General features: G+C 37.8%; 2 protein-coding genes across 3 annotated transcripts in view; one reads left to right on the top strand and one right to left on the bottom strand.

Moving 5' to 3' along the window:
* Positions 1–10,622, bottom strand: part of zc3h12b (zinc finger CCCH-type containing 12B) — a 28,132-nt gene extending 17,510 nt beyond the window's left edge. For both annotated transcript variants that reach the window (XM_007256402.3, XM_007256403.3), the window contains exon 1: positions 9,923–10,622. In XM_007256402.3, the coding sequence (XP_007256464.2) occupies positions 9,923–10,102 (180 nt within the window). In that variant the 5' untranslated portion in view covers positions 10,103–10,622. The remainder of the gene's footprint in view (positions 1–9,922) is intronic.
* A 1,900-nt stretch (positions 10,623–12,522) lies between these two features.
* On the top strand, positions 12,523–19,711 carry zc4h2 (zinc finger, C4H2 domain containing). Its single transcript, XM_007256404.4, has 5 exons — positions 12,523–12,701; positions 15,198–15,369; positions 15,853–16,025; positions 17,021–17,183; positions 18,387–19,711. Exons 1-5 carry the CDS (start codon positions 12,646–12,648, stop codon positions 18,498–18,500), a joined length of 678 nt encoding a protein of 225 aa, XP_007256466.1. The 5' UTR covers positions 12,523–12,645; the 3' UTR covers positions 18,501–19,711.
* The last annotated feature ends 2,066 nt before the right edge of the window (positions 19,712–21,777 follow it).

The following is a 21,777-nucleotide window of genomic DNA, read 5'->3' as shown; positions in this document are numbered from 1 at the left end:
CTCTTTCTCCCACACTCCCATGTCTCTCTCCTTCTCCTTCGCTTTTCCTTAATCTCACTTTCTCTCATCTATCTCACACTCTCTCCCCCACCTCTTTCGTTCTCTCCCTCCCTGTCTTTCTCTCTGTCTTTCTTACCCACTCTACCTTACTCCCTCTCTTGCTCTCTCTTGCACTCTCTCTCTCTCGTTATCTCCTTTTCACTCTCTTTCTCTCTCCCTTATCTCTTCCCCCCTCTCTATATCTCTCTCTACACTCTCCGTTCTTTTCTTTTGCTCTCTCTCCCTCTCTCTCTGCAGATGCGCGCGTGTGTGACACTGCTGCTCTGAGTCGTGACGCTGGGTTTCCAGCTCTGTGTCCCCCAGGGCCCTCACACACACTCAGCACTAACACACACTCAGTAACTGCTGATACACACTCCGCACCAACACACACTCCCGCCGATACACAGTCGCAGCGCTGATCTCACATCAGCCTGCAGTACATGAGTCTCCGCCTCAGACGCTCCGCCCACAAATCTACACCATACTGACTGTACCCAGAGATGGACATAGATACTGGAATCTCACCAGTTACACTCTGACTGGCACACAGTGCATCATCTGCATTGATCATACTCAACAACATCTAGCTAATCAAATTACTGGCTACAGCGTCAAGTGTTCATTTAGATAAAATATATACAAGTATATTATGTAGTTTATTAAACTCCATAATACACAGTCAAGTGTTTATCGAGCTACAAACAAGTCAGGTGTTTATTAAACTACGTGACATCTAGCCAAGTGTTTATCAAGCGACATGCTATATAGCCAAGTGTTTATCAGGCTACATGCTATATAGCCAAGTGTTATCAGGCTACATGCTATATAGCCAAGTGTTTATCAAGCTACATGCTATATAGCCAAGTGTTTATCAAGCTACATGCTATATAGCCAAGTGTTTATCAAGCTACATGCTATATAGCCAAGTGTTTATCAAGATATATGGTTCATTGTCAAATGTTTATTAAACTATATGATATCAAGTTGAATGTTTATAAAACTATACAATATCAAGTCAAATGTTTGTCAAGTTACTTGCTACATTGGCAAGTGTTTTACAAGCTACATGCTACATAGTCATGTGTTATCAAGTTAAATGCTACACAGACCAGTGTTTATCAAGCTACATACTAGTCGGGTGTTTAATAAACTGTGACATCTAGCCAAGTGTTTATCAAGCTACATGCTTTATAGAAAGTGTTTATCAAGCTACATGCTATATAACCAAGTGTTTATTAGGCTACAAGCTATATAGTCAAGTGTTTATCAAGCTACATGCTATATAGCCATGTGTTTATCAGGCTACATGCTATATAGCAAGTGTTTATCAAGTTACATGCTATATAACCAAGTGTTTAACAAGCCACATGCTATATTTCTAAGTGTTTATCAAGCTGTATACTAGTCAGGTGTTTATCAAACTAAGTGACATAAAGCCAATTGTTTATCAAGCTACATGCTATATAACCAAGTGTTTATCAAGCTACATACTAGACAGGTTTTAATCAATCTATGTAACATCTAGCCAAGTGTTCATCAAGCTATATGCTATATAGCCAAGTGTTTATCAAGCTACATGCTATATAGCCAAGTGTTTATCAAGCTACATGCTATATAGCTAAGTGTTTATCAAGCTACATGCTATATAGCTAAGTGTTTATCAAGCTACATGCTATATAGCCAAGTGTTTATCAAGCTACATGCTATATAGCCAAGTGTTTACCAAGCTGCATGCTACACGGTCAAATGTTTATTAAACTATACGATATCAAGTCAAAGTGTTTTACAACCTACATAGCCAAGTGTATACTTAGCTACATGCTACATAGTCATGAGTTATCAAGATACATGCTACAGAGACAAGTGTTTATCAAGGTACATAATGCTACAATGCTACAAATAGCCACATGTAAATAAAGCCACATGCGATATAGCCTAATGTTTATCAAGCTACATGCTACACACTCAATTGTTTATTAAGCAACTTGCTACATAGTCAAATGTTTATAAAGTTACATGCTACATAGCTAAGTGTTCAAGCTACATGCAACTAATGGTGTATTCCATTTAAACTGTGAAGCACGAAATTCCTGATTTTGAGTAGGACATTTAACTGGAATTCTCTTACAGGTTGGATTTCCTACTCTGAAAGTGGGGAGAGCCTCGCCAACCCCAAGTTAAGAACAAGTTAAGAGTACTGTCCAATGTCTATCTATGGACATGTTCCCATGATGTTTAGATGCATAAAAATACTGTTTAATGCATTGTAGATACCTGGGATTGCTAGCAATGCTAACCTAGGGCAATGCTAACAACAATATATGATATCTTATATTTAAGGTATGCAAATTAAACTCCAGTATGACATCCAAGGTAAATGGAAAGCAGAAACCGTGGTTATCAAGCCATATGTTGACAAGGTTTTATAAAGCTACCTGCAATATAGTATAGAGATTATCAAGCTACATGCTACACAAACTACATGCTACATAGTCAGGTGTTTATCAAGCTACCTGCTAGCCATATACTAAAGTATTTATCAAGCTACATGCTACATGCTACATAGACAAGTGTTTATTAAGTTGTATGCTACACAGTCAAGTGTTTGTCAAGCTACATGCTACACAAGTTACATGCTAAATACCCAAGCATTTACAAAGTTACATCGTACATAGTCAAGTGTTTATCAAGCTACATTCTACACAGTCAAGTGTTTATCAAGCTACATTCTACACAGTCAAATGTTTATCAAGGTACATTCTACACAGTCAAGTGTTTATCAAGGTACATGCTACACAAGCTACATGCTACACAGTCAAGTGTTTTTAAAGCTATGTCCTACACAAGCTACATAATCTTAAGCTACATGCTACACAGGCTACCTGCTATATAATCAAGTGTTCCTCAAGCTATCTGCTATACAGTCAAATGTTTAAGCTACATGCTACGTAGTCAAGTGTTTATCAAGCGACATGCTACTTAGTGCCTTGTAGTTAACTGGCATTGATAGTATTGCTAACCTGGGGCAATGCTAACAAGAATAGATGATATCTGATTGTTTAACTGCAAGGTAAACAGAAACCTTCGTTATCAAGCCACGTGCTAAATAGACTAGGGTTTATCAAGCTACCTGCAATTTAGTCTAGAGGTTATTAAGCTACATGCTACATAGTCAAGTGTTTATCAAGCTACATGCTACACAAGCTACATGCCACATAGTCAATTGTGTATCAAGCTACCTGCTAGCTATATAGTAAAGTATTTATCAAGCCACATGCTAAATAGACAAATAATTATCATGTTGCGTGCAACATATACATGTTTTTATCAAGCTACATGCTACACAGTCAAGTGCTTATCAAGCTACATGCTACACAAGGTGCATGCTAAAAAGCCAAGCATTTATAAAGTTACATGGTACAAGTTACATTATACACAGTCAAGTGTTTATCAAGCTACATGCTGCACAAGCTACATGCTATATAGTCAAGTGTTTTTAAAGCTATGTGCTACACAAGCTACATGCTACACAGTCAAGTGTTTATAAAGCTATGTGCTACACAAGCTGAATGCTATATAGTAAAGTGTTCCTCAAGCTATCTGCTATACAGACAAGTGTTTATCAAACTACATGCTACATAGTCAAGTGTTTATCAAACTACATGCTACTTAGTCAAGTGTTTATCAAACTACATGCTACACAAGCTAAATGCTATATAATCAAGTGTTCCTTAAGCTTTCTGCTATATATACAGGGGCTTAAGCTACATGCAACTTAGTCAAGTGTTTACCAAGCTGCATATTACCAAGCCTGGTGGTTTATTAGAGTAAATTATAGCTAGGTAGTTTTTTTTAAATCAAGCTTCATACTATCCAGTTAAGTATTAGGTGCTACGATTAGAGAATATACTGGCTGGTTATTGGTCTAGTTGAGTAAGCATGGCTCACATATAACTTGAACCACTTTTATTTTCATTTTTTCTGCCTATAAAATGCAATTTCCATGATCATTTGTACACTGTGTTTGTGTGTGTGTGTGAGTGAGTGAGTATGTGTGTGAGTGAGTGTGCAGCGAGCTGTAACTGACAAGATCTTAATAACTAAGATTAACTGTAGTGTTGTGTTAAAGAGAGCAGATATTGTTCTTAGGGTAAAAGGTTTGAGCCAACTCCTCTGTAATGAGAAAGAGAAAGGCAAGGAGTGGGACACAATCAACTGTACAAAGAGACCATGTCATAATGGAGTGAAGAAAAGGATGAAAGACTAAAAGTCCTCAAAAGTCTTTCAAAGTCTGCATGAGTGTTGTATGATTACATCAACGTTATGTCAGATACACACAGGATGCCTCTGATAACACAATTCTGAAACTTCGCTTCTGTTGGACATAAAGTAAATTTTGAATTCTCATATTTAATTTAGGGTTAATATTTTAAACATTGGTTTATTTTTGTTTCTAAAACCAAGCTGAACTAGAATGTGATTTAGAACTCTGAATCAACAAGTTGTACTCTTTGAATAAACCCTCCATTGTTTAATCAAAACGCTTGTATTTCATTTGAAAACAAAAATTAAAGGATCCTTAAATTGGTCTTGGAATATGTTTAGTATGATTTAGAACTTTGCATCTGGATAACATGCACGCCTGTGAGTGTTTCACAGGTCTAATCAGATTTTGCATTTAAGACTTTTATTTAATGGTCTAATTTCATTGTTGCTTCGTTAATTTTCCAGTGGTCTCTAGTATGAATGGGTGCCCAGAGAGGTTGAAGATTTTTTGGTAAAAAAATGCTCTGATGCTCCTGTTTAGGTTGTGGAGGAGTGGGCAGGAATAATGACAAGATTTTGGCTTACAGCACTGTGATGCTCCCTCTGCAGTGGGCGATCACAAGCCAAGGGGGTGAGGTAAAGAATCCTAATTAACGGATTGATGTCAGTCCAGAGGCTTTTTCTGATTAATTAATTTTGTTTATTTTATTGTATTGGTTAATACAGGCAATATGGGTTGAAAAACATTTTCACATACGGCATGTATATGCAACCTGGAGTGACCTACTGTATTTAAAAAAAAAAGCCAAGTACTATATGCTTTTGGAGAAATTGCACCTTTAAAATTAGAATTCCTCCACTGTTCCACTGTGTTGGAAACTGAATGATGCTTCAACTTCTTCTGAATGTTTACAATGAAGATGAGTCTTCTTAGTCATGAATAAAAGTTATTACTCATTAGTTAAACCCAATTCTGAGACCTACCGTACATTAACCTGGTGGGAAGTAAAACTGGTGAGCCAGCATGCTGCTGTTTGTCACCATAAAGGTCGTATTTACACAATATTATACCCATCAGCAGAAAGTTTCACAATATGGCTGATGAACAGCTGTGAGTCATGCTGCTATGAGGAAAGTACAGCTTTATGGACCAGTTCTACAGAAGCGAATGTGGAACACTTAGTGCAGCACTCTCTCTCTCTCCTTCACTAGTAGCCTCCCCCACTCTTTCATTTCTCTCTCTCGCTTCTACCCCTTTCTCTCGTCTCTTGTTTTCCTGCTCTCTGTCCTCACCTCCTCCATAACACAGGCTGGGAAGCAGCAAGGCCACCATGCACTTGAGCAACACACACACACACGTTTATGCCGGCCCGTCTCATAGCAACAAGTGGAGTGAGTTAGCCGTGAAGCAGCAGAGCAAAAGCTAGGCCTATTTGAGGCCCACGATGAGGCTCCAAGTAAGAGCTATCCATATGTGCAAAGAATATTGGCTGTTTCTTCCTATGGTTCTCTGCACTGAGTTACAGTCAGTGGTTCTGGTCATTTTTCTATAGTTAGCAAAAGATAAAGGCACACACACACACAAATCCTCTCTTACATAACATTCCAATGCTATGGCTAATATCTTTTTAAAGATTTAGGTAATTGTACACTGTCAATAATAATGCCATTAGCAATGGAATGCTAGAGATACAATCTAGCTTCGTTTAGCAAACAGCCCTGGCTTCTATTACAGGACAAGCTCAAGCTAATGTGGCTAACAACAAACAGAGACCACCCAGCTAATTTATGTTATGTCAGCCACTCTCCATTTGTGCTCCAGAACTTTCCCAAATTCATTCTAGATGACGTGTATGTCTTTTACAGCTTTGTTAGCTCTGTTTTTCATTTATTAATATAAATTCTCTAAAAAAAACATATTTAGTCAGCCACTGATTGTGCAAGTTCTCCTAATTAGAAAGTTGAAAGAGTAATTTTCATCATAGGTCCACTTCAACTAGGAGAGACAAATAAGAAAATAAATCCAGAAAATAAGTATTTTGTCAATAACTAAAGCTCAACTCAATGCTTTGTAACAACCTTTGTTGGCAATAACAGAGGTCAAACATTTCCTGTAAGTCTTCACAAGGTTTGGCCCATTTATCCAGGCAGATCTCCTTTAGAGCAGTGATGTTTTGGCACTGTCGCTGGACGACACAGACTTTCAATTCAATCCACAAATTTTCTTTGGGGTTAAGGTCTGGAGACTGGCTAGGCCACTCCTGGACTTTGAAATCCTTTTTATGGTGCCACTCCTTGTGTTTGGGATCATTGTCATGCTGGAAAACTCAGCCATGTTCCATCCTCAATTCTCTCACTGATTGAAGGAGGAATGAACATTTTGTCCCCACGGGATGAGATCTTGCGTGGGGCCCCAGATCAAAGGAGATTATCAATGTATGTCTTCTATTTTCTTACAATTGCTCCAATAGTAGATTTATTCACACCAACATGCTTGCCTGTTGTGGATTTACTCTTCCCAGCCTGGTGCAGGTCTACAATTTTCTTCCTGGTGTCCTTCCACAGCTCTTTGGTCTTGGCCATGGTTGAGTTTGGAGTCTGACTGTTTGAGGCTGTGAACAGGTGTCTTATACAGATAGCAAGGTCAAACAGGTGCCATTAATACAGGTAACGAGAGCAGGACAGAGGAGCTTCTTTAAGACGTTTTTACAGGTCTGTGAGAACCATAAATCTTGCTTATTTGTGGGTAACCAAATACTTATTTTCCACCATAATTTACAAATAAATGTTTAAAATTCCTACAGTGAATTTTCCTGGATTTTGTTCACATTTTGTCTCATAGTTAAAGTTGAAGTAGGAGAACTGACTGGATGACTAAATACTTTTTTGCCCCACTGTACTGTCTGTACAATGTACTGTCACCTCAAAAGCATACTACTCTGCATGTAGTCAAGTGAACAACACTAAGCCAACTCAGCAACTTAAACAGCTTGTACCAAAAAAAACTAAACTCTGTAAAATATACATTTAATTGTGATATTGATCTAAAGTCATATCGTCCAGGACTATAACACAGTATGACTTATTGTAGTCTATAAACACAATACTATACTTATTTAAAGAGCTCAACGGCGGAGTAATCAGAACCCCTTTCACCTCAGCACAGAATGTGGTATGACCCAACACACCACAGATAATGCTATCAGTTAGTTGTTGGCCACAGGATACAAGTGCAAATCAGAGCCCCACACAGCTATAGCTATAAAGTTTCAGACAAAAAAAACAGGCACTAGAAACATTAGAAAACTAGTGAAACTGTCCAAAATATATAACTGCTAAAGTAAGTCGTTTAAAGGATTTGCAGAAAGCTTGCATTTGCCTATAGATTTTTTTAAATTGGTGTTCTCACACCTGAAAGTCCGGAGCAGAATCTGAGCCAGGTTTCATATGTTTGTTACATTGTAAACATTTAGTCTGGTTAGATTTGTTTTCACACTGTAGTTTAGTAAGCTGACTAAGTAACTTTTGTATTTCTTGTCGTCATCATCTATGTGGGTTGTCTGCGTACACCTTACAACGAATGGTTTGTAGAATGTTGTTTTGTGAGATGCCTTTCCAGGCGTTGTGCCGAATTCTGCCTCCCATTATCTCTGTGTAATCTGTTGTACCCATACTGTTGTGTGATGCACATGCACATGATGGGGAGTCAGATTTTGGCACAACACAACACCAGTTCTTGTTCTCTTCTGTTACTGAATGGGTGATGACAGCCTGCCTCAACTTCCTGTAACTGGTCCGAATGTAGACCATTCAGAAAAGTGATTCCACACTGCAGATGAACTGGACTATAATTTAGATGATCCAGACCAAGGATCAGTTGATCTGGACAGAAATTGTTTTAGTTAAACCACATTTTGGTCCACAATTGGTCCAGACTTTGGTTTGCTGCATCTTTTACAACCACTGTTTTAGTTTAAGCCAAACAAGATAGATAGATAGATAGATAGATAGATAGATAGATAGATAGATAGATAGATAGATAGATAGATAGATAGATAGATAGATAGATAGATAGATAGATAGATAGATAGATAGATAGATAGATACTTTATTTATCCCGAAGGAAATTTAGGCAAATTTAGGTGATTTCACACAAGGTAGGTTTGAAAGCACCTGTAGTCCAGTCAACTGTTTTCTACTGAGGCTCAGCTGTGTGGTAGAAGCCGTGGCATTCTAGTTCTACAATGTGGATGTTTATTTTTAATGATAATAAATAAGGTCTGTCTATGCTGTTGTACTCTAAGGTTCTTTGTTTACATAGTTTTTCCACAGAGCTGTATAGCCAATAAATACCAAATCTGATTGTGTGTTCACAGAGATGTGATATTTGACAGCGTAATTCCAGAGTTTGTTAGCAGCTCTATCCTACCATGTCCTGTTTTAAACTAAGGAAGGATACTGAACATGTTTTGGCTGATCTGGGGAAGGGACAAATCATGTTAATTCGATTTTTCGTATTCTATGCCAAACTATACTTTTAACTGCGGTAATTCTAGATTCTTACATGAGTTTTTAATGTGTCTGGAAGGTTTTGTGTCCTACACCATATTTTGAACACTTAGTTACACAGCTAGGTTAGTTAGCTAACAAGAAACAGGTCCCAGCTAGTAGTACAGTAGTATATTCTGCAAATTGCACTAACTAGCTACATCTGCATTGTTTTAATTCCTGGACTCTCCCTTTAACCATGATCCTTAATGCAAGGTGCAGCCAGAATGCTAAAGCATGTGGTTTTCTGCATTGGGATTCTGTAGCTCCCACTTAACCCTGTATCAACCTGCTTTGACTTTGCAGCATGACCTGTCACGTTTTTCATTCATTTACCTTTACAAGAGCCTCTGTGTGGCCGACAGCTCTGTTTTTGCTATTCTGGCAGGCTAGTGGTTAATGTTTGTGCCAAAAATGCACTGAATGGAGGAGGCTGCACATGCACAGTGGAGCAAATGATAAGAGCTGCTCTGCACAGAAAACACCTGATGCAGTGCCTTGAGTGTGTGTGAGGGAAAGAGAGAGAGAGAGAGAGAGAGAGAGAGAGTGCACTGCAATGTGCACTCTCCAACGTGTGGGCGCCGTTGCCTGAGAGAAGCACAGCAGAAATATTAGCTACTTATCAAAGTGCTGAAAGCAGGGAACATAGCTAAAGCTAGCAGCCTAGCTTTGAAAAAAGGTTGTCAGGTGCATTGGAGTGAGCAGGGAGAGGGGAAGGCGAGTCGTGAGCATCACTTTAGCTAGCTAACCCCCACCATAGTGCAGCTCAGACGCGCGCGTGTGCGTTTCCCTGCCCCTGGTGATCATGTTTGTAAGTTTTATACGGCTTTATATGGTATATAAATAAGAGCAAGCGCTGGAAATGTGGCTAAATGCTAGCCAGCACCCCGGCGCGAGGGAGTCAGACTTCAGCCGAGAAGCTGCACGAGCTGGCGCGAGCTTCAGATGGGCTCGATAGCCAGCCGCCGACACGCTCGTGCATGCATACACGCGCGTGCATACACACATGCACACGCACTCACGCACACACACGCGCGCGCAGACACGCACACGCACTCCTGCCTACCTTCGCCTTGGTGCAGTCTTCCTCCGTGCCATCGTCGATGTTGACCAGCACGCCGCAGGCTCCTTGGTGGGGGTCCGCGGCTCTGCAGCTCACCTTCACCCGGAAAACGCGCTCGATGTGCGGGATGCAGCGCTGCAGCGACGGGCCTGCGCTGGCGGGCGCTGCCAGCTCCAAAACCATTTATTATAGCGGGTCAGGGGGGGTCGATTACGGCCACCTTCTCCAGCCTTGCTGCTTCATGGGGGGAAGGACGGTGTGAGGAGGGAGGGAGGGAGATAGAGAGAGAGAGAAGGATAGAGAGAGAGAGAGGGAGAGAAGGATAGAGAGAGAGGGATAGAGAGAGAGAGAGAGAGAGAGAGGGATAGAGAGAGAGAAGAGAGGGAGGGGGACGGCTCACTTAAAGGTGGAGCTCAGGGTCTCGGAGGTTGGATGAATCCCGGTTCAGCTTGTCGACCGAGTGGATCATCACCATCATCACCAGCACCAGCAGCAGCAGCCTGGCTGCCTCCCACCGCCTGCCCAGCAGCAGCAGCAACAAGTCGGACGCCCCCTGTCGCCACGCTCGGGTGGCAGGCGTACAGTAAAGGGAGAGATCGACTCGGTTCACTGAACCGATTCTTTCCAAGCGCCCGATTCAAATGAATCAAAAATCAATTTAGCTATTTATTTTATTTTTTTAGCCCCAGTAAAAAAAGGTCTACGGCAAATAAAACAACCACACAAAAACACGTGAGCAAACCAAGAATAAAAATCACAAATTAACATAAAGCAAATATATAAACCACTAACTGATTAAAAAGCAGGAGTAAAAATAGAAAAAAGTGCATATCTAAATAAGTCTGTGTGAATATGCACCAATTTGATCCATTATGATTAACAAGAGCAACAGTCTAGTATTATCTGTTTGAGTCGTTAAAGTAGTAGTGTTAAAGACAGGATGATTTAATTAGACAGATCTGAACAAATGTACAAATACTATCGATTTGATTACCGAACCACCTCGTTCATATTTTTCAATTCAGTAAATCAAATATTTAGTTCAAAGAATCGCAGTCGTGGGTTGGAGGTGAATTGATTAGTCTGGTCAACTTCACTGCTGTCCACACAACAATTCTGACATTCTGCTAGATATACTTAAACGATTCAGTACTTCAAAGTTTCGATTAAATGATTCTATGGAGCAGGGCTGATTAGTCTGGGCACCGTACTGCTGTTCTCACAACAATTCTGCCATTCTACTAAGTTTACTTAAACGATTCAGTGATTCGAAAGTTCGATTCAGTGATTCTATGGAGGAGGATTGATTAGGCAGATCAACTTATTGCTGTCCTCACAACAATGCTGCCATTCTGCTAAATATACTTAAATGATTCAGTAATTTGAAGGTTAGATTCAGTGATGTACAGTCTTTGGCTGAATGAGGATTTTTTCAGATTATAATTAAATTAAATTAGGATGTAATCAGATCAACTTTACTCACACGATTCAGTGATTCAAAGGTTCGATTCAGTGGTAATTGTATCAAAGATGCGTTCAGCTAATTGAATGTTTGAGAGAATGAATGTCTAGTAAGATCAATTTTACGTGCATTCCAACAATTAAGTAACACAGGAAATTGTGACAAAGTTACATTTGCTGTTTCTGTGTATCAGTGGTGTGCAGTTAATATAGTGGGTAACCCACCTGCAACCCCTATCTTGAAATAAAGACTTCGTAATTATGAGAAAGTATCTTGTGTTTATCGGATGTAATGATAAAATAAAGCCCTTGCAGTTATGAGAAAGTCACCTTTTATGAGATATCATAAAAACAACATATTATGTTGTAACTATGTTACCATTTATAATGTACAGATCTTCAGTTTCTGAATCAGTTTATCTGATTTTACTATTTATAAGTATATGTTTGAGTAAAATGAAAATTGTTGTTTTATTCTTTAAACTACTTACAACATTTCTCCCAAATTCCAAATAAAAATATAGTTATTTAGAGCATTTATTTGCAGAAAATAAGAAATGGCTGAAGTAACAAAAAAAGATGTATAGCGTTCAGACCTCAAATAATGCTAAGAAAACAAGTTCATATTCTACAGTTTTAAGAGTTCAGAAATCAATATTTGGTAGAATATCCCTGGTTTATAATCACAGTTTTCATGCATATTTGAATGTTCTTCTCCACCAGTCTTACACACTGCTTTTGCATATTTTTATGCTACTCCTGGTTCAAAAAATTAAGCAGTTCAGTTTGTTTTGATGGCTTGTGATCATCCATCTCACATTTGATTATATTCCAGAGCTTTTCAATTTGGAGAAATCAAAGAAACTCATCCTTTTAAGTTGTCTCTTATTTTCTTTCAGGGCTGTATGTTATTATTACAATATAAAATATAATTTTTGCGACATTATATCTCATTATAATAATCTATAATTATTATTATATCTTTTTATTATTATTATTATTATTATTATTATTATTATTATTATTATTATTATAATGAGATGCTGAAAATTTTGGATTTTTTTTACTATACCGGCGCTCCATTTCTGTTGTTTTGCTGGCCACTGTCTCTTTTAAAGGACCCCGCAAAGGTTCATGGGAGGTGTAGTCTTTAGCTTGTGTTTAGCAGCTGGTACCGTTGTGCACAGCTGGTTAGCGCCGCTTATGACTTGGCAGCCGAAATCAGTGCTTCTCCCTCATTAATCCGGGCAGCTCGATAACGCCTCATGATGACAGACGAGCAGGAGATCATGTGTAAACTGGAGAATATTAAAGAAATAAGGTGAGCGGATTCATTTTAAACCAAACAGCGCGGAGCAGATGAGTGTAGTGAGCGAGAGGCAGCAGCTAACGCTAGGCTATTGTCCTCCTCAACATCTGGAGATTTTATCACTAATCGAGCTAATCACACTGACTGATAAAGATAAACCTAGGCTGGCTGTTGTGTTAGTGAATAAACTCCTGTTTTTTTTAAACAAGTGTATGTTAGCTAGTTTGCCCGACTCTCTTAGCTAGCCTTAACTAACCTACACAAGCCACAATAGGCTAAGCTAAAGCCAACGAGCTGAACTGTTTACTATGGGTGTTTAGCTGTCTAGTTAGATGGCTAGCTAGTTACCGAGCTTAGGTTAGTAAACTAATTATAAAGCGTTAATTAACGTTAGCTAACCTAGCGTATCTTGCTAACTGCGCTATGGGTAAATGTTCAAATAACTTCAGAAGCTGTTTAAGTGTTGAAAGGACTGCAGGTGTGACCGTGTTAATGTGGCATTAAATAAACTGTCAGGAAGGATGCTCTTCTAAAACGGTTGTCCTAAAGTTACACCTGATCCCTTACCCTCCTAATGTGGGGCAACATAAAACAATGCCTACTAAATATAAATATATAAATGAGAAGGATGGTTATACATTTATTAGGAATAATAAATGTTCCTAATACACAGAACAACAATGTTGTTCTATTCTATAAACTATAGATAGATACAGATAACATTTCTCCCAAATTCCAAATAAAATAAAAATATTGTCATTTAGAGCATTTATTTGCAGAAAATGAAAATGGTCAAATTAACGAAAAAGATGCCGAGCTTTAAACCTCAAATAAGGTAAAGAAAACAAGTTCATATTCATAAAGAGTTTTTAGAGAGTAAATTTTAAGAGTTCAGAAATTAATATTTGGTAGAATATCGCTGTTTTTTTAATCACAGATTTCTTCTTGGCATGTTCTCCTCCACCAGTCTTACACACTGCTTTTGGATAACTTTATGCCACTCCTGGTGCACAAATTCAAGCAGTTCAGCTTGCTTGTAATCATCCATCTTCCTATTGATTATATTCCAGAGGTTTTTTAATTTGGTAAAATAATTTGGTCTCTTATGTTTTTCCAGAGCTGTGTGTGTTTTTATGTATGTATTTAATGTGTATGTGTGTAATATTGTGTATTGTTTAGAATTTTCCATATTTCTGTATATATATAACCTAAAACATCATCAGATGTCCTAAACGTAGATTAAGAGAACCTAACTAAAAAATGAAACTAAAATATGATACTTTGCCATTATTTATTGAGGAAAATGATCCAATATTACGTATTTGTAGATGGAAAAGTATGTGAACCTCTAGGAATAGCAGGTGGGCACCCTGTTTTATTTAGGAACAGGAATCTATGTAAATCTGCTCTTAAAAACAAACACATGTTTGTGGAAGTGCATCATGGCATGATCAAAGAAGTTGAGGACCTCAGAAAGAAAAAAAATATTGATGCTCATCAGGCTAGAAAGGTTACAAAACCATCTCTAAACAGTTTGGACTCCAAACTCCAGAACATCTGTTCGTAAATTGAATCTTAAGAAAATGTGGGTCACGCAGCAACACAACGACCCTAAGCACGGAAGCCATTCTACCAAAGGCTTTTTTTAAGAAGAATAAGGTTAATGTTTTTAAATGGCCAAGTCAAAGTCCTAACCTTAATCCAATCGAAATGTTGTGGATGGACCTGAAGTGAGCAGTTAATGTAAGGAAACCCACCAACAATCTAGAGTTTAAGCTGTTTTGTACAGAAGAATGGGCTAAATTTCCTTCACGCCGGTCTGCAGGACTAATCAGCAGTTACCAGAAACATTTTGTTGCATACCTCATACCTTTTTCACTCACAGATATGTAATATTGGATCATTTTCCTCAATAAATAAATTACCAAGTATAATATTTTTGTCTTATTTGTTGAAATTCTAATTTTCAAACACCAAAAGCAGAGCCAGTGCAATTGTGACATTCCCCCATAGGCAGGGTTGAGCTGTAAAAGTTAATCTGGTAAACTCTATTAATTTAATAAAATTCTGTATTGTTTACAGCAGACAAGCTTTCCCGCCTAAACAAATCATCCACATAAATCTGATCAATAAATAAAAGCTGCTGTGTCGAACGCAGTTATCAGATTTATTTTACATCAAAAAGTAGAACAGAAAATATTAGCCCCAATAACCTCAACTTGATTTTATTCCACTCTACAGAATGTAGTTGATCAACCTTTGTCCAAACAATGAGCTGAATGTATTTCAGTGCTTTGTTTACAGTGACAGTGTGTGAAACTACCTTCACCGTGTTTAAAGTACTTTAGTCTGAGTGTCTCTCACTGTCAGTTGTTGGTCTGCGGTACTACTGTACTCTATTACAGACACCAAAAAAGATATTTATTTTATCAGAAATCTTTGTTACATTGTGCTATACAGTTTATAAGATGGTTCAGATGAAGGTTTTGATTATTGTTTGTTATTTAGGAATAAGACAGTTCAAATGGAAAAGCTGAAGGCTCGTCTGCGGACTGAGTTTCAGGCTTTGGAGGGTGAGGAAAAACACTTGAGAGAATATAAACAGGAAATGGACCTACTGCTGCAGGAGAAGATGGCCCATGTGGAAGAACTACGCCTTATACACGCTGATATTAATGTGGTATGTACACACAAGCACAGAAACACACTATGACTTTAACAATGACGTGCATACAAGCAATACTGACTTTGTACAAATTTGTGCATAAAATAATCACAACACAGTATAACAACAATATAAGTAAGAAAAGGTACAGTGGGTGAATAATAATTAAGTAAAGACAAATAATAATAAGCTCAAAATAAAGCAGAAGTTAAACACGCTAATTTAAGATGAAGTTTTTTGCCTAGAGGATTGTTGCAGCAATTCCAAGAATATATACAACTCCGAATTACATATACACTTAAATTCACCCAAAGGAGCTACTGTACTACATGCTGATATCAGTATAGTATATATACACTAGACACACCTTGGTAGGTATACATGTTTGTCTTGGCATATTCAGTATGTGCATAGTCTGTCTCTGCAGGAGAACAAGATAACTAATCAAAACATATGTGGCTTGGGTTAACTTTCTCACTGTGCGTGTGTGTGTGTTAGATGGAGAACACTATAAAGCAGTCTGAGAGTGATCTGAATAAGCTGCTGGAGTCCACACGCCGGCTGCATGATGAGTATAAGCCACTGAAGGATCACGTGGATGCCCTCAGAGTGACCCTTGGTCTCCACAGACTGCCAGACCTCAGTCAAGAGGAGGAAAGATTGTCCCTGGAGTTAGTAACATAAATAATAGATATATATTTTAAAATAAGGGCCATTATTACATTATTACTACTATATACATTACTGGTCAAAAGGATTTACCCTTTTCCCCCTTCATTTTGCCATTAAAGCTCTTCAGAACATGTCAATAACCAGGAATGGTAAAAAATCCATGTACAAGAGGGGTGATTTTTAGCAAACAATTCATCGGTTAACAGCTTACAGCTGGTAAACAGCAATTGAGATAAACTGAGCTTTGGAATTGATTTAAAAAATGCTAATTTACCATTCCTATATGTGTAGTAAAGCAGTATTGAACTTATTGTGTTACAGCAGCATTTACACAACACGCAGCACATTCAGACTTTTATCATATCTAGAAAAAGACACATGAACACAGGTAACTCTAAAAGTCTTTCCTTTAGAGAAATTACAAATTATGCTATAGAGCAGTGATTGCTGTTTTCTACACCTTCAAAAGACTAATGGAAACTGGAGAAAACTGGTAGAGAAAAAATGTTTAGTTGACCAACATGGCAACAGTGCCTTTAGCTCAGTTTAACACTGTTCTAAGTCTCAGTTTCAGCAGTGAATAGAAGAATTAGAGGTCTGACAGATGAAATGCAGTAATATAGTTATTTCTAAGATAGAAAATAAAAAAGCAACTTGTCTGGGCCATACAGCACTTCTACTGGACAGGTAAAAATAGGGGCTGTTCTAAAACTTTGGACCGGTAATGTATAAATTTATCATATATTACATATAGCCACTTGTAGCATTTGTAGCCACATGTTAGTATATTTTATATGTAGTTAGTTAACATGTTAGTACATAATTTTGATGATTACGAGTAAGTAAGTACAATGTATGTATTAACAATCAACAAAATATACACCTCTGACTTAATTTACATAAATTATAAATAAATATTTAAATATATAAGGTCAATGGGACCAATATTTGTTAAGTATAACCCTGTATTTGTATGTATATTGTGGGTCTGCAGTTACTTTGAGAAGCAGAAGGCTGAATGGCAAACTGAGCCTCAAGAACCGCCAATCCCAGAATCCTTAGCAGCAGCAGCAGCCGCAGCCCAGCAGCTTCAAGCAGCAAGAAAACAGGACACAAGACAACCAGCTACTTTTAGACAACAGCCACCACCTATGAAGGTAAACACATGTGCATGCCCACACACACGCACGTGGACACACCTACTATATATCCTTATCTACATGCACTGTCCAAACACTGTCCACCCATACTATATATATCATCGCACTCAAGCCTGCTGAAATATCCATTTTTACTATATATATATATATATATATATATATATATATATATATATATATATATATATATATATATATATATATATATTAAGCACAACATTTATGAAACATTTCATTATTATTTCTACCGCCTTTATCAATTATTTAGCTCCACTGAATATAGGAGCACTTTGTAGTTCTATAACTACAGACTGTCGTCCTCTTTTTTACTGTTCTTTTATGGCCAGGGCACCACAGGACCACCACAGAGGAGTTTATTTTTGGGTGGCGGGTCATTCTTAGTGTGTTAGTGTATGTGCTGGTACGAGTGGGTCAGACACAGCAGTGCTGCTGTTGTTTTTAAACACATAAACACATTTTGTCGCTGTCCAATGAAAAACAAGTACCTCCAAAATAGCAACTTTAAAGAAGAGAGAAAAAAGTTTCAGTGGAAGTGAATAAAAATGTTTTATTTATTATTAATTTTAGGTCATTTTTAAGTATTTATATTAGTATGTTCATCAAAAAATGTTGGCACAGTGTAAGGGACATTTTTTGTGTTTAAATTATGTAGTAAACTAAAAATTTACAAAAATGGAGATACTTGTTTCGTGGACAGTGAGTGAATACAGTGTTTAAAAACTCCAGCAGCACTGCTGTTGCTGATCCACTAATAACAACCACACACACACAAACACAGTACCACAATGTCAGTGCCACTGCTGTGTTAGGAATGATTCACCACCCAAATAATAGCTGCTCTGTGGTGTTAGTATTTGGACTACTGATTAACAATGGTCTGTAACTAAATAATTCCAAAAGGCTCATATGATCAGTGGTGCTAATAAGAGGGACAATTAGTGGAGCTGACTTGACTGTGTATTAGCTTGTTGCTAAATGTGACTATCATTCTGTTAGTGAATTGTGGAGCACTACCAACATTGCATGTTTTAAGACATAAATTGGGCAAAGCATGTTTTAAGGGCTCTTGGTTCAGGGCTGATTTTGTTGCCTGGTTTGTTGGTTTGTTTGTGTACTTGCATGTTTGTTTGTTTGTGTCCAGACTTTAAATGTATGGTTTATTTGGTTGTTTCTATCCAGGCGTGTCTGTCATGCCATCAGCAGATCCACCGGAATGCCCCGATCTGTCCACTCTGCAAAGCCAAAAGTCGCTCCCGCAACCCCAAAAAACCAAAGAGAAAACCTGACGAGTAACACACACAGACAGAAACACACACACACACTCTCACATCATGTACTTCCATACACTCTCCTGTGCTGAACAGCCTAGCTTCCAAAATCTCTTTGTTCTCTCTGTTCTCTTTTTCATTTTTAATAAGTTCTTCATTTTAATTGTTTTACATGGCGACATGTTGTGTACTAAACTTCAGGTGTATACTAATAAGAAATGTTAGCATTGGTTTATTTTTGTATTGCTGTGACGTCTGTATCTTTCCATTACGTTTACATTTGTCTTGTGGTCTAGAATAGAAACAGAATAGTGCCAGAGAAATTATAATGAACTGAATTTCCATTTCCAAAAACAGTAAGCCAGTTTCTATAATAAAATGCAGTTCCACAGTCATTTCAAAAACACAGTTCAAAAGTTTCTTCGACACACTTTCAAATAGAATAAAGTAGAATCAAGTTCTGGAACCCCCACTCACATTTCCAAGGTGAACGCTGGGGCCTAGGACACAGTTCCTAAGGCCGTTTTCACACCAACACTATTTGGTCCGGTTAAAACGGACTCTGGTTCATTTGTACCCCTCAGTGCGGTTTGATTGAGTTCCAAAGCCAAATCTAGAATGCGCTCAGATCCAGAGCAGGTTGTAGGATCAATTCTGGGACAGATTCAATTCTAAAGCCAGCTTCAAACCAAATGCTAAAAGGCCAGCAGTTCCAGAGCTGATTCTAGAGTTCTGCAGAGTGCAGAACTAGTTTTGGTATACACTCAGTTACAGAGCCAGTTCTAGAACGCAGATCTAGATGACTCCAGAACCGGTTTTGGGATGTATTGTTCCGTGGCCAGTTCTAGAAAGCAGATTCCAGAACCAGTTCTAGAATGCACTTCGTTCCATAGCCAGTTCCACCTTGTATGCTAGAAAGCCATCAGTTTCAAAGCTGCTTCTAGAGTGCATTCAGGTCTGGAACAGGTTGTAGAACCAGTCTTTACACACTTTCAGTTCCAGGGATAATCTACACATGGTTCCAAAGCTGCTTGTTGAAGACAGTCAGATCTAGTGTGAATTCTAGAACAGGTCCAGTTCCTGTAGTAACTTCGATGGATTGCAGAAGGTCTACATACAGCACATTCTGCACTGTCTGTATTTTTATTCAGTAAGCTGTATGTCAAGTATTATTATTATTTGTGCGATATGACTGGATGTTTTTTATTATTAAATCAAGAATGATCACTAAACATCTTCTTGTCTCAAGTTGTGGTTTTTTTCTGTCTGATTTCTAAATAGGGTAAATGAAGGGCAATTGGGACAGTTTGTCTATACAAGGTTTAATTTCTTGCATTAATGGAAAAATATATTACATATTTCGTCCGACGCCTAGCCTTTAAATCACAAAATCTAAATTAACAGAATGGAATGGATTATTTATTTGGCTATTTCCATATCTTAAGAAAGCCCGATCACTTGCAATTCGTCCTATTATCACAGGAATGCAGTGTTTTTCTTATCATCCTGAAGGGGGCAGCGTGTCCTCCACACAGTTTTGCCAACTTAGCGACTTTGTCGCTATATTTAGCGACTTTTCAGACCCTCTAGCGACTTTTTTGTAAAAAAAAAACACGCGCTCTTCAGTTACTGTCCTCCGCGCTGCAGCGGGCGCTGCCGTGAGCCCCGCCCCACACCACTCACAGTGCAGACTGACAGTCAGAGCACACACACACCGCTCCACCAAAACAATGCAAATGAATCGCGCGTGCCCACAGCCGCCGCTGACTGACCCCGCTCTGTATTTACAGAGCATAACTATTAATGTGTCTTCAGTGTGACACGAACAGAAATCCCTTAATTTCACTCACCTCCTCCACAGTGTCTGCCTCTTTATAAAAAGCTAAATATCTATTAAACCATTCAACAATATGTCTATGATAGGTTTAAATATAAAGAAAACTTAAAAAATGTAAAAAATAAAAATAAAATAAAACAAACAAACTAAAAAAAAAAAAAAAAAACGTAGAATAACAGTTCTGGCTGCTCTTATAATAACATTTAAGAACATGGCAAAAAACTAATTTATGTAATTCACGTAAAAATTTATTGTAAAAAAAAAAGTGACGTCCTATTTAAAAAGCAACAGAAGTTGTTCATTTGTAACATTTCTAACATATTTATGGTGTTTTTTACGCACTTTTTTCTCTCCCACAACCTTAATCTTTTACAGCTTCAAAAACATGTATTATGCAAATTAGGTGATGACGTCATTTAGCGACTTCTAGCGACTTTTAGGACAGCCAATAGCTACTTTCCTTACTGTGGAGTTGGCAACACTGCCTCCACACCACCTGAAGGAGTGGATTGTATACAACAAGAAGAGCCTGTGAATGAACAGCTCAGAACAGCTCCAATCAGAATGCTTCTTACGTAGCAATAATACACACTTAAATTTTTTTTTTTCAAATGTTCAGTATAGATTTTGTCAGATACTATTTTGTTAAACATTTTTGTTGTGTTTATTCAAATGCAAAACCTCTTGCAAATGCCTCTATAAAGTTTTTTTCTATTAGTCAAAAAAAGAACTCACGTTATGTAGAACATGTCAGGTTGAGAGTGTGAAATTGAAATAATTTAGAAATTACAGATATTTTAATTGTGTATCATTTTTATGTACTCTTTGATCAAAAATGACAAGTATATATATGTATATATAAGTAAGTAGGGGTATATGTATATAAGAGTAAACTTCTAAAATACACTGCCTGGCCAAAAAAAGTTGCCACCTGGATTTAAGTAAGTGAATGATGTGGGGTCAGGTCTAGGTTCAGCAACAGTATGTGCTAAAAGAATGAGAACAGCTGACTACCTGAATATACTGAATATAGACCAGCTTATTCCATCAATGGATTTTTCTTCCCTGATGGCACAGGAAATATAATTTTAGACCCGCTGACCAATAAATTGTTTAACTGTTTTTCATTATACACTATTATGATTTTGGTTGTTTTGAATAAAAAAACAACAATTCAGACCGTTTCTTATCAGTTCAGCTCCAATCATAGAGTGCAGTGCTACAACTTCCCCTTAAAGGCAGAGTAAACTCTTACAGACTTAGGGGTGAGCTGAAAGAATTACTGAATAGTCTGATAAATCAATTTAAATACTTTAGATTCAATACAGTTATGTACAGCTTTTTAAGCTACCTAGAACAGCAAATATGAGCCTTATTAAACTAAACTAGAACTTTTCTTCTCAAACAGCATCTCTGGAGTGAGCTCTTGTAACTACATATGGTAGGGTATTTCATTGTTTATTTT

This window comes from Astyanax mexicanus, chromosome 1, assembly GCF_023375975.1.
Source record: "Astyanax mexicanus isolate ESR-SI-001 chromosome 1, AstMex3_surface, whole genome shotgun sequence".
NCBI classification, from domain to species: Eukaryota; Metazoa; Chordata; class Actinopteri; order Characiformes; family Acestrorhamphidae; genus Astyanax; species Astyanax mexicanus.
The sequence above is the reverse complement of the archived record's forward strand: the minus strand, read 5'-3'. Positions and strand labels throughout refer to the sequence as shown.

What these genes read in the sequence shown, in the direction of transcription:
- zc4h2 (XM_007256404.4), top strand. Translation starts at nt 12,646, where the DNA reads ATGATGACAGACGAGCAGGAGATCATGTGTAAACTGGAGAATATTAAA. An exon ending in GAGAATATTAAAGAAATAAG is followed by an intron (nt 12,702 to 15,197) that starts GTGAGCGGATTC and finishes TTTGTTATTTAG; the next exon opens with GAATAAGACAGTTCAAATGG. An exon ending in AACAGCCACCACCTATGAAG is followed by an intron (nt 17,184 to 18,386) that starts GTAAACACATGT and finishes GTTTCTATCCAG; the next exon opens with GCGTGTCTGTCATGCCATCA.